This window comes from Colias eurytheme, chromosome 3, assembly GCF_061535395.1.
Source record: "Colias eurytheme isolate Ceu_HAF_F1 chromosome 3, ilColEury1 Martin Lab GWU primary, whole genome shotgun sequence".
NCBI lineage: Eukaryota > Metazoa > Arthropoda > Insecta > Lepidoptera > Pieridae > Colias > Colias eurytheme.
In genome coordinates, this window is record NC_142982.1 from 907,844 (window position 1) to 920,585 (window position 12,742).

The 12,742-nt window shown below is 33.4% G+C and overlaps 1 protein-coding gene across 1 annotated transcript in view; it reads left to right on the forward strand.

Moving 5' to 3' along the window:
• The window catches only part of shakB (Innexin family member shaking B), a 100,097-nt gene that overhangs the window by 23,779 nt on the left and 63,576 nt on the right, over positions 1-12,742 (forward strand). The window contains exons 2-4 of the mRNA XM_090119128.1: positions 4,636-4,786; positions 11,449-11,593; positions 11,963-12,099. Coding sequence (XP_089975254.1) covers positions 4,722-4,786; positions 11,449-11,593; positions 11,963-12,099 — 347 coding nt within the window. The 5' untranslated portion in view covers positions 4,636-4,721. The remainder of the gene's footprint in view (positions 1-4,635; positions 4,787-11,448; positions 11,594-11,962; positions 12,100-12,742) is intronic.

Consider the following 12,742-nt stretch of genomic DNA (forward strand, 5'->3'; position numbering starts at 1 on the left):
TTGCCAGTTATGGTTCGAGTTCGTTCCGTTTATTTTTCGGCTGCGAAAATTCTGTAGGCATAAATTTAGGCGAATTATATGTACAAACATTTTGACGAATGTGAAATTAAGATGATATATATTTTTATTCGTATAATGACGATGAACTAAATATGATTCTGCAATTGAAAATTTTTAAAAATTAATATTTGGTAGCATAATATGACATATTACTGAACTAGGTATATAGATAGTTTCTTAAATATTTTTATAAATTAATTGATAAAACTAATAACACAATTTCATGCGATGCAGATGGCGAAAGAAGTTTCAAATCGTATGTGACCATTGGAATAGAACCTAAGTCCTGTATTTAACTCCTTATCAATAGTTACGTAGGTACTATTTTTATTAGACACGCCTGTAGCTGTGAATTAAGTTTGCAAAAACAAAATGTGTCTTACCGGAACTAAACGAGTTTAAAACAGTTGAAATAAATTACATGCGTATTCGTAGCTTATGTTAAAACATTTTAAAAACCCTTTTAATGCTAAAATTATAATTGGTAATGAACATTTTTGAGCTTAGTAAAGTTTGTAAACGTAAATAAATTGTTCTTTTTGTATATTCAAGGAGGCTTAAACCGAATGCAGCCACATTTGTCGCAACGAGTGTTTAAAATGAAAAATCTTTATTCCACGTATGTAGCATTTTCTCTTTGAGGCCATCCTTTAGCAAAATCAGATTTGCCGAACCCCTAGAGATTTTCCGTGAATGCAGTCTTGGAAGACACATCGCTCGAGTCTCCCAGAATTTTCCATTAATTTCGTGCTTTGATCAAATAAATAAAACGTCCGGACGTAATCCTAGGTCCGCTTCTAGCGACGTTACGGATTTATTTACGATTTCCGTGCGCAATGACAAATGAAATTTGTACATAAAATACCGTGATCGTCCCGGATCCGTGCCGATTGCAATAAATCGCCGGTTGTAAAAGTTAGATAGCGACACTGCAATATGCTTACCTGCGCTGAGGTTATGCTATCCTGGTAGCGTCTTATTGATTTCAACGTGACATTCCCACGGAAACTTTTTCTTTTTTTGATCGGCCGCGGCGGCGGCGGCGCGGGCGCTCTGGTGTTTACCGCCTTTTGAATAAAGAGCCTTTTGTACAACAACGTGAGTTATTTACTTGTTACTTGCTTTACTTATATGACATTAACTTTAGTAAAAGTAGAGCAATAACTTTTCTGTAAAATTAGTAACCAATATTTAGTTTAAATAAACTTAATTTAATTAAACAATATTGCGAGCTGCCTATACCTATATCAGATGATCCTCTTACATATTGTAAAATGTAAAAAGGCATATTTTCTATAAACTTTAGCGCGATACGTAAGTCGTTATCCGAAATATCGGCGCGAAAACGAATTCAATTTCCGCCATTTCCCGCGCTCTTGACGGCGGCACCGCGGCAGCTGAAATAAAGAGGTTTGCTATTTTATACTAAAAGGGATTATAAAATAACATCTTTTTGATAACAATCAACACCAATTATCGTTTGTTATCATTTAATTTATAAATAAATGTACCTACTATAAAGTCGCATTAATAAAAAAGTAAAGAAATAATCACATCACCTTTATGTTAAATTTTTATTCTCGTTGTAGAAAGTTTTCAGAGTTAAGATTCTTACACTAAAATACTAGGAGATCATATTCTAGCAGTGTTCGCTGGACAATATTTAGTACACATGTCGAACTAAAACAATTGCTTGCATTCAGGTCACCAAGTGGATGCAAATAGAACTTATGGATATGCATTTACAATTAATGCTTTCCTGGTACATATTGTATTACGACGAAACAAAAGACGTTTCAGAACAATGTAGTTATTATAAACTGAGCTTTGAATTTCATTTATTTTTAAACTTTCTATTATCTTCAATACTCATTGCGATTTTAATTCACATAATACAGGGTGTCCCAAAAAGTAGTGATGAACGCAAGCTGGGAGGTAGAGGACCTAGAGGGCTATCCGAATCACCCCCATGTATGTTATGCGATTTTTCGTATTTTCGGAGTTATGACGTTTTTTTCAATTTTTCACCTATCGCCGAGTACGATGATATTTTCACTCATGGTGACGTCAATAATTATTGCGCTAGATGCTTGATTTTTTTTTGTTTGCTAAGCTAAAAGATAGGCCAATTCAGTATGGTAACATTTACTATCTTTAGATCTTCGAATGGAATAAAAAAAAGAATAAAATGCCAAGAAAGATAAAATTACCCAGTATGTTCACCACTTCAAGGGCCCGTAAAAAAATAAAATCACATAAAAATAAAACGTGCCCGGGTGGCGTATCTATACTTGGAAAAAATCATTGCAAGCGTTCCTACAGCTACATGATATTTCATAGCGTTACATCTGTGCTTATGGCCTTTCACGATACTTCTGAATGAATTCATATACCTACTTGAGTTTGGACATTATAAATAAGCATATAGTTTAGTAAAATATGACCATCACGTAATATAACTCTCTGCTTCGCACAACTGTAAGCCAAATGTCACTGTGTTATTGAAACACACAGAGAGTTTCACACAGAGATTTTCACACAGAGCTTTTAGCTTAGCAAACAAAAAAAAATCAAGCATCTAGCGCAATAATTGACGTCACTATGAGTGAAAATATCATCGTACTCGGCGATAGGTGAAAAATTGAAAAAAACGTCATAACTCCGAAAATACGAAAAATCGCATAACATACATGGGGGTGATTCGGATAGCCCTCTAGGTCCTCTACCTCCCAGCTTGCGTTCATCACTACTTTTTGGGACACCCTGTATATGAGAAAATCTTTAACAGTAGATTGGTTTTGTAAAACAGTTGTACCATTTTATCAATAAAGTTTATTCAGAATTGGTGGCATTGAAGGGGTTTCATTTTATGCGAGTATTAACACGCACAAAACACAAAATGCGTGTATTATCGTTGAGTTACTTTCGTTGAAAACAGTACAAAAAACGGCTAGCGCTGGTTTTGCTCAGGTTTTACAGATAATATAGGTAAAAATACAGTTATAAAGACTCAACCAAAATAGTAGAGCCTCGAAGCTTGGAGAACTAAGTGCATCGTAATTTATATAAATATTAAAACATTCTTAAAACTGACATTGGTATAATTTTATCTTGACATTACTGTTTAGTTCCAATCGAAACAGAACATTCTCAAATCTGTTGCATCGATTTCTACCCCAAGCATTAGCTTTCTACTAAGCTTGGAAGAAAATAGAATTTAAATTTGGAAGCTATAATTTATAAGTCCCAAATTAAAAAACACCAAAGGCAGATAAGTATTTTATATTTATTATTATTTTTACCTCCATAACATAATCATAAGATTTTATTTACCCTTTTATGGTTGTTGTAAATAAAATTTACATACATTTAAGGATACGGGACGCTTTACGTAGTCCTACGTAGTCATTTTAATTTTATTCCGGCTGTATAAGAATTTGTTGGATGCCCAAACGATTATGTCGCGTCGTTGGACTTTTAATATTCATAACTGAAACCTTGGAAAATATTTAATATTTAGTGGTATATATGCGGATGTGTGTTTGTTGGTTTGTAAGTAAAAGAGCGGGATTAGGGCAAAATTAGATAGCTACGATAAGCGGTTTTTACGTTACGTGATGAAATACGGAAAAGTAAAGGTTTTTTCTTACAAATAGGTAATACATTGGGCATGTAATAAAAATAATGAGAAAAATAAGTACATTGAAAATGGAGCGTGATGATAAATAATCTTTAGACTTCCCCGATAAATTGACTATACAAAAAAAGACTTTTCAATTCGTACACGTAGTTCCTGAGATTCGCGCGTCCTTACAAACAAACAATAAACTCTTCAGCTGTATTAATATTGGTATAGTCATGGACATAAAATGTCCATATTTATTACTTTATCTATATATATAGTGATCAATAAGAAGGTGTGAAACATAAGTCTTTCGGAAACATAGTGAGGAGGCTTTGCCGCCGTGTTCAATCCCTTGTTCAAACAGATGAAGGTTGTTCTACAATTTGACATCGATGCATAACTAGTTGATAATCGTGACTTCTTCCGTGTAAGTTTATTTTTGGTCATGATTTTAATAATAGAAGAAAAAAATATGTAGGTATACATGGAAGTATAGGGCTTTTTACGCGAGCTTTCTGGTAAAAGTATGTAGGTTTACTACTTTTAAACCGACAAGCTTTATTTAATAGTAACGTGATTTGAATATTACGTTAACGTTTAATAAAATATATCATTGAAAATACAACTATCTCTTCCAAAGTACATAAATAAAAATAGCATGAAAGCTTTTTATATAAGTTATTAGTCAAAACATTTAAGAATGCGTATTTAATGATTTAAATTTATATTCTCGATATTACATCAATATAGCGCGTTACTAAATTGAAATGGGTCAACGGTGTTTTTGTTTATCAGAATTAACTACTAACAGCTTTTTTATACTATTTGTATCTTATAAATAATCTTTTATTAACTTTATCTTTCTTTCGCGATTCAATGAACTTTCCCGCGTATTTCAGATAATTGTGTGGTTTATAAAACTACCCACATAAAACCGACCGTTTGTTTAGTTGTCGTAGGTACTCGCTAGATGGCGACGCTCGCGCGCTTTGAGCGTGGCTAGCCGCTAAGCTGTCAGTCGTGCGACGACCGCCCGATGGGAAAGACGTCCGGAGGGCGCCCCGACGCAGGAGTCCGCGCTCAGAGATTCAGTAGTCGCAGGTGACTTTAATATTAAAACGACTGGCAGAGAATGCATGCGCGATTGCAGCTTACTGGGATGTGCATCTAATACGGCTGAATAGCTTATACACTTAGCGTAACACTTACCTAATATGTATTACAATTAAACTATTACACGAATAGGCTTTTATTTACTACCTTATTACTAAGTTATACTTACTACTTAAGTAGCAGATTAGAATATGTAATTTTTAAAGTAAATATGCAAGCACATTGCACAGGAATATTAGTCGTCTTCAAGATTTTTATACGAGCTTTAGGCGGTATGAAATGAGAATAGATAAAATAAAACATAAATGGGCATAATAGTAGGTATATTGGGCCTGGGATATTTTTCATATGGCAATGAGTATCAATGACAATAATTACTTAATGAATCTATAATCTGTCATAATATTACAAAATTCATTAACATCTCCCTTACATCTCCTTCCATACTTTTGTCCGTGAAAAATTATAGTTTATTACTCAAACAAATAATAGTTAATCATATCATCATGATCAGATTTCTGTTCATTTTCAAGTTTTGGCAAGAAAAATATGGTTTTAATAGTGAAGTCCTAAGTCAATGCAGATGAAATTTTCACCTGTTTCACTGATCGATCTATTAACAGCCAATAGTTAGTGGTAATTCTTCTTTATCTGGATCGTCCCTTCAGTACTAATTACATGTAAACTTTTCTAAATATTGATTAGTCAAGCCAACTCCACATTGCATTTTATACTGAAAAATCTAGCCACGTCATCTCTATTCTTCCCAAAAGAAAACAAAAACGATGTTTTTATGCCTAGATTCAGTCACTTTTATTCGAAATATTCGCTTTTGCATGTTGAACCTTTCATATTTGCACATATAACCTTGCATTCGTGAACTAGAATATTATAAATTAGCACATGTACCCTTAACATTAATTACTAAGTTAAACGTTCATTTTCCTAAACTAAATGCGAATTTTAAAATACGTGTACCTATTTATTTAAATAATTTTTATCACAAACAAACGATGCTAAGCTTGATTTTTTTACTTAACATGTTTTCCTGCTCCCATTTATAACTGCATAAACAGACATAAAATCAAAAATTATAATATTAGCTTCTCTTTTTAATAAAAATATATGTGTATAAGAAATAAACATACCAAGAACTATAAGTTCAGAATTGAATCAGAAATCGATTTAATTTCAGTAGTATATGAGCGATTCATTATGCAAATAGTATACATTGAATAAGAAACGATTATTCTTTTCTTCTATATCTACAGATATCCACTAGTACATTTTTTTTTATATTCCATACATTAGAACCTAACGGTCTTTTAAAAAGAACTAACATAGCAATTGATACTCCTACAATACTACAGAAGAACTTTCAGGTATAAAGAAAACCACACACACGATTTTATAATCATACACACGTACATCGTCTATAGATAATAGAATGTGGCCAGACAATACGATTGTATCGAGGTATTGTGTTCACATAAATGGGATTAATTGCAGGATATATGCTGATTCAGTTACAGGTACAAGTCGATCGATATGTCCAATGGTTAACAGAGAATCTTGGAGCATCTGCATGTCGTGATAGGAATTGATGTGTTAATCCGTTAACGTTATAGGTGGCCATTATTATAGTATGAGTAGTGGTAGACAATAAAGGGTAATTAAAAAGGTAGAAGTTAAAATCTTAAAGATTTTCGGTTCTCCTGAACATATATTTGTTGTTTTGCTCTGAAATTTACTTGATTCAAATGATGACATGTTTTGAGGTAAATTTAACAAACTCTTACAGATTTGAACTTTTGATATCAAAAGTAACCTAAATTTGATTCTCTTTTTACCATCCTATCATCTAAATCTTGAACATCCAAAAATACATCTCCAGCATCTGTTGTCAATCAATGTCATTTTGGACTTGTTACATTGTGTATATCATGTCTCAAGCAAACATGGCATAATTTTGCATACCTCAATATTGTAACCACATTATAATCCCTCGTGAGGATAAATCTAGTAGTTTGTATTTTTGGCACATTATTCATTATCGGATTATTTCTAGTTCAAGGCTCGGTGTTAATCAAAGAGTGTTTATGTTAGACTAAATTGGTTGGAGATAATAATAGCAACGGATGCTACAATGCAGCTAGATCGATAGACTTGAATCTAGACGTGTTCTAGACTTGGTTCAAATGCATATCTGTCATCAAGACTCGCCATTTGACTGTTTATTTTGTTAGAAGGTATAATTTTTGGATTGGTAAACGATTAATCTTATTTGAACTTTTTAATATCATTATTGTTAATTTGTGCCGTGTGTTTTTAAATTAATTTTCCTAAGTAGCGAAGAAATTAAATTTCATATAAATTAAAAACTCATCGTGTCAGAAATCATCAGAAAATATTTTTATTTGTTGAACACTTTATAGTCATGTTATTTATTAAAAAAATCTTATAGAGGAAACATTAATCGCTTGACGATACATAAAATTTATATTTATAAATTACATAGGTAATTTAAAGGGTTCATAAAATTGTGTCAAATTAAAATACTGGCCAGTCTATTTTAGAAATCCTGCTCTACTCTCCTAGGTGTAAACCCATTGAGTAATAAATGTTTAACTCATATCAATGTAAAACTCACAATGACTTCACTTGACGTTCAAAGAAGTTGATAATTAGCCATTAAACTGTTGAATAAACACTTTTCGATCATTCAAATCGGCAGGCGTTTGACCGAGTTCCAAATTTACATCTGATTCAGCGTTCAGCACAAACAGACAAAGAGATTTCTTCTAAACAAACTGCCGCAGTTGTCTCGCCGTCAATCTTTTTCCCTTTCGACATGTGGGCAGCTTTTGACATATTTAACCATGGCTATTTTATTTGACGTCCGTTTTATCACGGTTTCTTGTTAATTTTTTAATGTAAACGATTATTGCTTAACGTTTTACGTAGTTTATAAGTATTAATCTGGGTTAAAGACAAAAGTTTCGAAAGAAAGCGTACTGGAATACCACTAGGCTCAGCTCTATGACCTTGACCCCTTTTGTGGCCGCGGCTCTTAAAATTGTCACGCTACTATTTATTTAATGGGGAGATCGGAGTAAATTAGCATTATATTTAAGGGCATCGTGCACCTCATTTATCAACGGTAACTGTACTATTTGGAGACCATCCAAATTCGATTTTTGGTCGTACATATAAATGAGAAAATCGATGTGCCGGATTTTAGAATCGTCGCGTTTGTCATTTTTTAAACGAAGTTAACCATGCCAAGCGACATATATCAAGGAGCTAATGGAGCATTCGTTAAATTGTAAATTGATATGAAAATAAAAAAAATATAATTTATATACTGTAGCTACGTTTATAGCGGGAATTAATTTACGTATAACTGTCGTGTTAGATCTGACGAAATGTTCCGTTGGTTGATAAAATGGGTTGGTTTATCTGTGGATTTGTATATTGGTGTTCTGGATACTGTGTTTTTAGTTTTCATTGAGGCTTAGATCGCAGCCGGCGGTAAATCCACGCGCGCCGAACGTTAACAAATTATTTTCTTTTTCGCGCCATTCTCTTGTTTTGCGGTTGTTTATTTTATATTGGTGAGTACATTTGGTTATTTAATTTTATTTGTTTTTCTTTTTAAAATTATTCTCGGCTTAATATATTTCGTATTGATTATTTTGATTTCTATCTGTATTGATGCTTTAATAAAATATAATATCTGTGATGAAACACTTTTTCTTAAACTTCAATTTAATATTAAATTGAGTGACAAAATATAAGTATGTAGATAAAATATTAACTTTTTTTTAACTGAACCATGAATGATAAGATTTTGATCGCAGTGTAGGATTTAACGTAGTCTATGTTTTCGCCTTTCTAATTTATCGTATTCGTAGCGCTTCTAGAAGTGTCTTTTCTAAAACTATAATACTAAGAAAAGATATTAACCTGTGTAGTCGAGTAATTTAAAATTTACTTTTAACTTTTTTAAATTCATTTCACTAGTTTTATCCCCCGGGTTTACTCGCATATAATATTACTAGATTTCCGCCCGCGGCTTCGCCCGCGTTTTCAAAGGAAAACCCGCATAGTTCCCGTTCCCGTGGGATTTCCGGGATAAAACCTATCCTATGTGTTAATCCAAGTTACCCTCTATATGTGTGCTAAATTTCATTGTAATCGGTTCAGTAGTTTTTACGTGAAAGAGTAACAAACATCCATACATCCATACATCCATACAAACTTTCGCCTTTATAATAGTATTAAGATGTACTAATCTAGGATATAATCGGTGCCTCTGTTAAATTTCATCTTGATCAGATCGGCTGATTATGTCCTACATGGATGTTTGTTACTCTTTCATATGCAAGTTTATCGGAAAGAGTAAAATCTATCCAATCTCCGAATCCCTCGCGTTTATGAAAATGTAAAATAGACATAAAAATGACTTAAATGGTGTTTATCTTATATATAAAATTCTCGTGTCACAATGTTAGTCTGCATACTCCTCCGAAACGGGTGGACCGATTCTCATGAAATTTTCTGTGCATATCGGGTAAGTCTGAGAATCGGCCAACATCTATTTTTCATATGTACCACGGGCGAAGCCGGGGCGGACCGCTAGTATTAAATTAAAAAAATAACGGTGACTTTTGCTCTACCTATAGAAGCAGATTTGACACGAGACAGTTAAGATAGTATTTACGTACGTAAAAAGCGAATTCTGTTCTCTTGTGGTGTGTGGGATGGTATCAAGATGGTATAGTATGTACCTGATTCACTGATGATACGCACAAGTAGGTGTAAGGTCTCGATCAGACAGGCCACAGGCTGGTCAGCCTTCTGTGGCCTGTCTGATCGAGACATTCTTTCCCTTAGTCTCCATTGGGAATCAAACCCAGTATCCAACGAAACGATTCTTCGATCACGTATTAGCGTCTGGAAGAAAGCGGTCGTAAGCCAATGTAAAGAACCTAAAAATTATATTAAGAAAATACAAATTACCTTTGCACAAACTGCTTTCATTACCTTTCGTAATTGTTGTAATTTGATTATTATTCAAAAGTACTTGTAAAGCAGCCTTGCTGAATGAATGAGTTTTGAAAGTCAATTGTTTCTTTTAATTCGAGTGATTAAAGCTACTTTGGTGATTATTTTTGTAGTGAAACTTCTTAAGGCGCGTTGAGAGTAAAATTACATGGTCGTATCATGGCAACACGTCACGTCATAGAGTAAGGCGACGATTTTGGTATCTTTTAATCTTGCCAAAGAAGTTAAATAATTTTCAAAACAGGCCAATTAGATTTTATACACTACAAACTAAAATATCTTATCTCCTAATAATACTATTCTGTAGGTATGTTAATGTTGGCAGTTTCCAAATCCTTAAAAACACAGTATATGTTATGGTTGTTGCAGTATAAAATCTTCGTACACCTTCTTCTCACGAAACTTTTGAAAGCTCAACAGGTAGATCACCTAATGAATAACAAGACCTGAGGGCTACTTGAGCCACGCATACCTATTTACATAAATATATGGACCGAGTTGACCTCTGGTAACCCGACTGCGTCAAAATTAAGTCTTTTGTGTGAAAATTTTTGGTACATTTTGTAAACGGCATCATAGTAGGTTTCAAACTTTTCGTGTCGGTTAAAAATGCAGTAGTTCGTAGAGGGGTCTACGAAATACTGCATTTTTTAACAAATAAAAATAATGCCTTTCTGTAACAGTAAGTCAGGTTAAATTTTGGGATAACTTATACATTTTACAGCCTTTGGAGGATTTTAAATGAAACACAAAACAGGACTTTCTCAATATTATATTAAAAATACATGATTTCGTAGACCGCTGGTAGTAAGTAAGTAATATCACACATATCTGTTTGTAATGGAGAGCAGTTGAGGACTATTTAATTTCAAAATATTAAGATCATAAGAAAATACCTCCTAAAGATTATTTTAAAAACAATATTTCGTAGGCTAATAAAATAACACGTATCTATCTACACAAAAAGTCAGGTATAGCATTCTTTTAATTACAAAACATATTACAAGAACTGCAGTCTTTCGTATACCTTTGTAATCTATCGATCTATAAAAGAGAGTTTGGTGAAGCAATCTTTTAAAATTACAAATAGTATATTAAAACCAACTATAGTAATATGTATTACAGGTACACTGAATCTGTAATGTGTTGCGCGCCAAATGTTACAGACTACAGAATCATGTTGTAGCCTATACAAATATTATATTAACACTATAGTATTTCGTAGATTTTATTACTGGTCTACGAAATACGTATCTACCGATCTGAAAAGATTCCTCGAAATAAACATATTATAATTAACCTACAGTATTAGACACTTCTAATAACACGTATCTGAACAGAGTCAGGTGTATTATTTCAAACTCAAACTCAAACATTTATTTATTCTATTAAACTTCTTTTAGACGTACTTTCGAATCGTCATTACATATTTGAACATTTACCACCGATTTGGAAAGCAGTTTAGGTATCTATGGAGAAGAACCGGCAAGAAACTCCATATTATTATTATTTTTTATATAAAAAGTACACAACGTTAGTACAAGTAGTCTTTATACCCTAATAATATGCTTGTATTTGCACAGAGAGTCAGGTGTAGCGTGGGGGCGGCGCGGGCGTGGCGTGGCGGGCGCGCGCGGCGCGGGCGCGTGGCGGCGGCGTGAGCGCGCCGGGCATCCGCGCAGGCCCATGGAGATCCTTACCAGCATCTACGCGTTGCTCGCTGGAGGGGTAATATGATTATTACTTAAATAAATAAGTTTCTGATGCACTGATGTGAATTTGCTGCTAAATTATTTGAAATTGTATTTTCTATTATATTCGCAACTTAATTCCTGAGACTGTGAATACAGCTTCAACCGTTGAGCTGAAAGCATGAAAAAAAAAATTTTAACCTCGTAGCAGTAGTTTTTAAGAGTTACTTCATTTATAAAAAGCCATTATAATGGACTATATTTAAATTAAATATACGCGAGTAAATGTGAAGGTCCAAGAGCCATCATTATTCTATAAATAGCCATAAAGGAATTATAGCAAACGGAAGGGACAGTACCGCTGTAAAAGTCTTATCACCATTATTAAAAAGAACATTATTTCCAGCAAGGGGTAAACCCGAAAATCGACTCGATAGCATTTCGTCTTCATTGCGGGGCTACAACGGCTGCTCTTTTGGCGGCAAGCGCGGCCCTTACCACGCGCCATCTCGTGGGCAACCCCATAGACTGCATACACACAAGGTAAGTGACAATAGTGCAGAGACATTAGTACGAGCGTGTTGTAATAGATGGCGCTATAATCAATTTTCGTACGGAGTTATTTTTTTTGCTATTTTTTTTCACAATGAGAATAATTGTTTTTTTAGCTTTTCACAAATAATGTTTTAGGCAAAAGATTTAAATGTCCTGAAATAACATGCATTTAAATAAGAGCTTGAGAACTGACATAATATTATTGTTTTAATGAAAAATTTAAAAGGATAATAAAATGTTTGTCAGGATCACGTTTAAGTACGAAAGAAAATATTATTGGAATTTTGTTTTATGTGTTAATTCGAGATAGTTGTTATCTCGAGCCCTGTAGCCTCGTACAAGCCTTGTAAATTTTGGGATTTAGGTACCTACTTTTCGTATATTTTTTCATGAGACCATTGCTGAAAAAATTGTAATGTGGCGTGGTTCCTGCCTTATCTCACCTGTTAAAATAAAAATTGTTCATTTCTATTTTATTTATTGTTATCACAATTTAACTGAATAAGCTTCATGTTATGAATAAACAGTCGTGGAAAGTTGTCCAAATTTTAACACTTTTCATAAAATTTAAAATAAAAGAGACGACCCTCATAATAATCAAATTTTTGATTCTCATTTAATCCATCAGGCC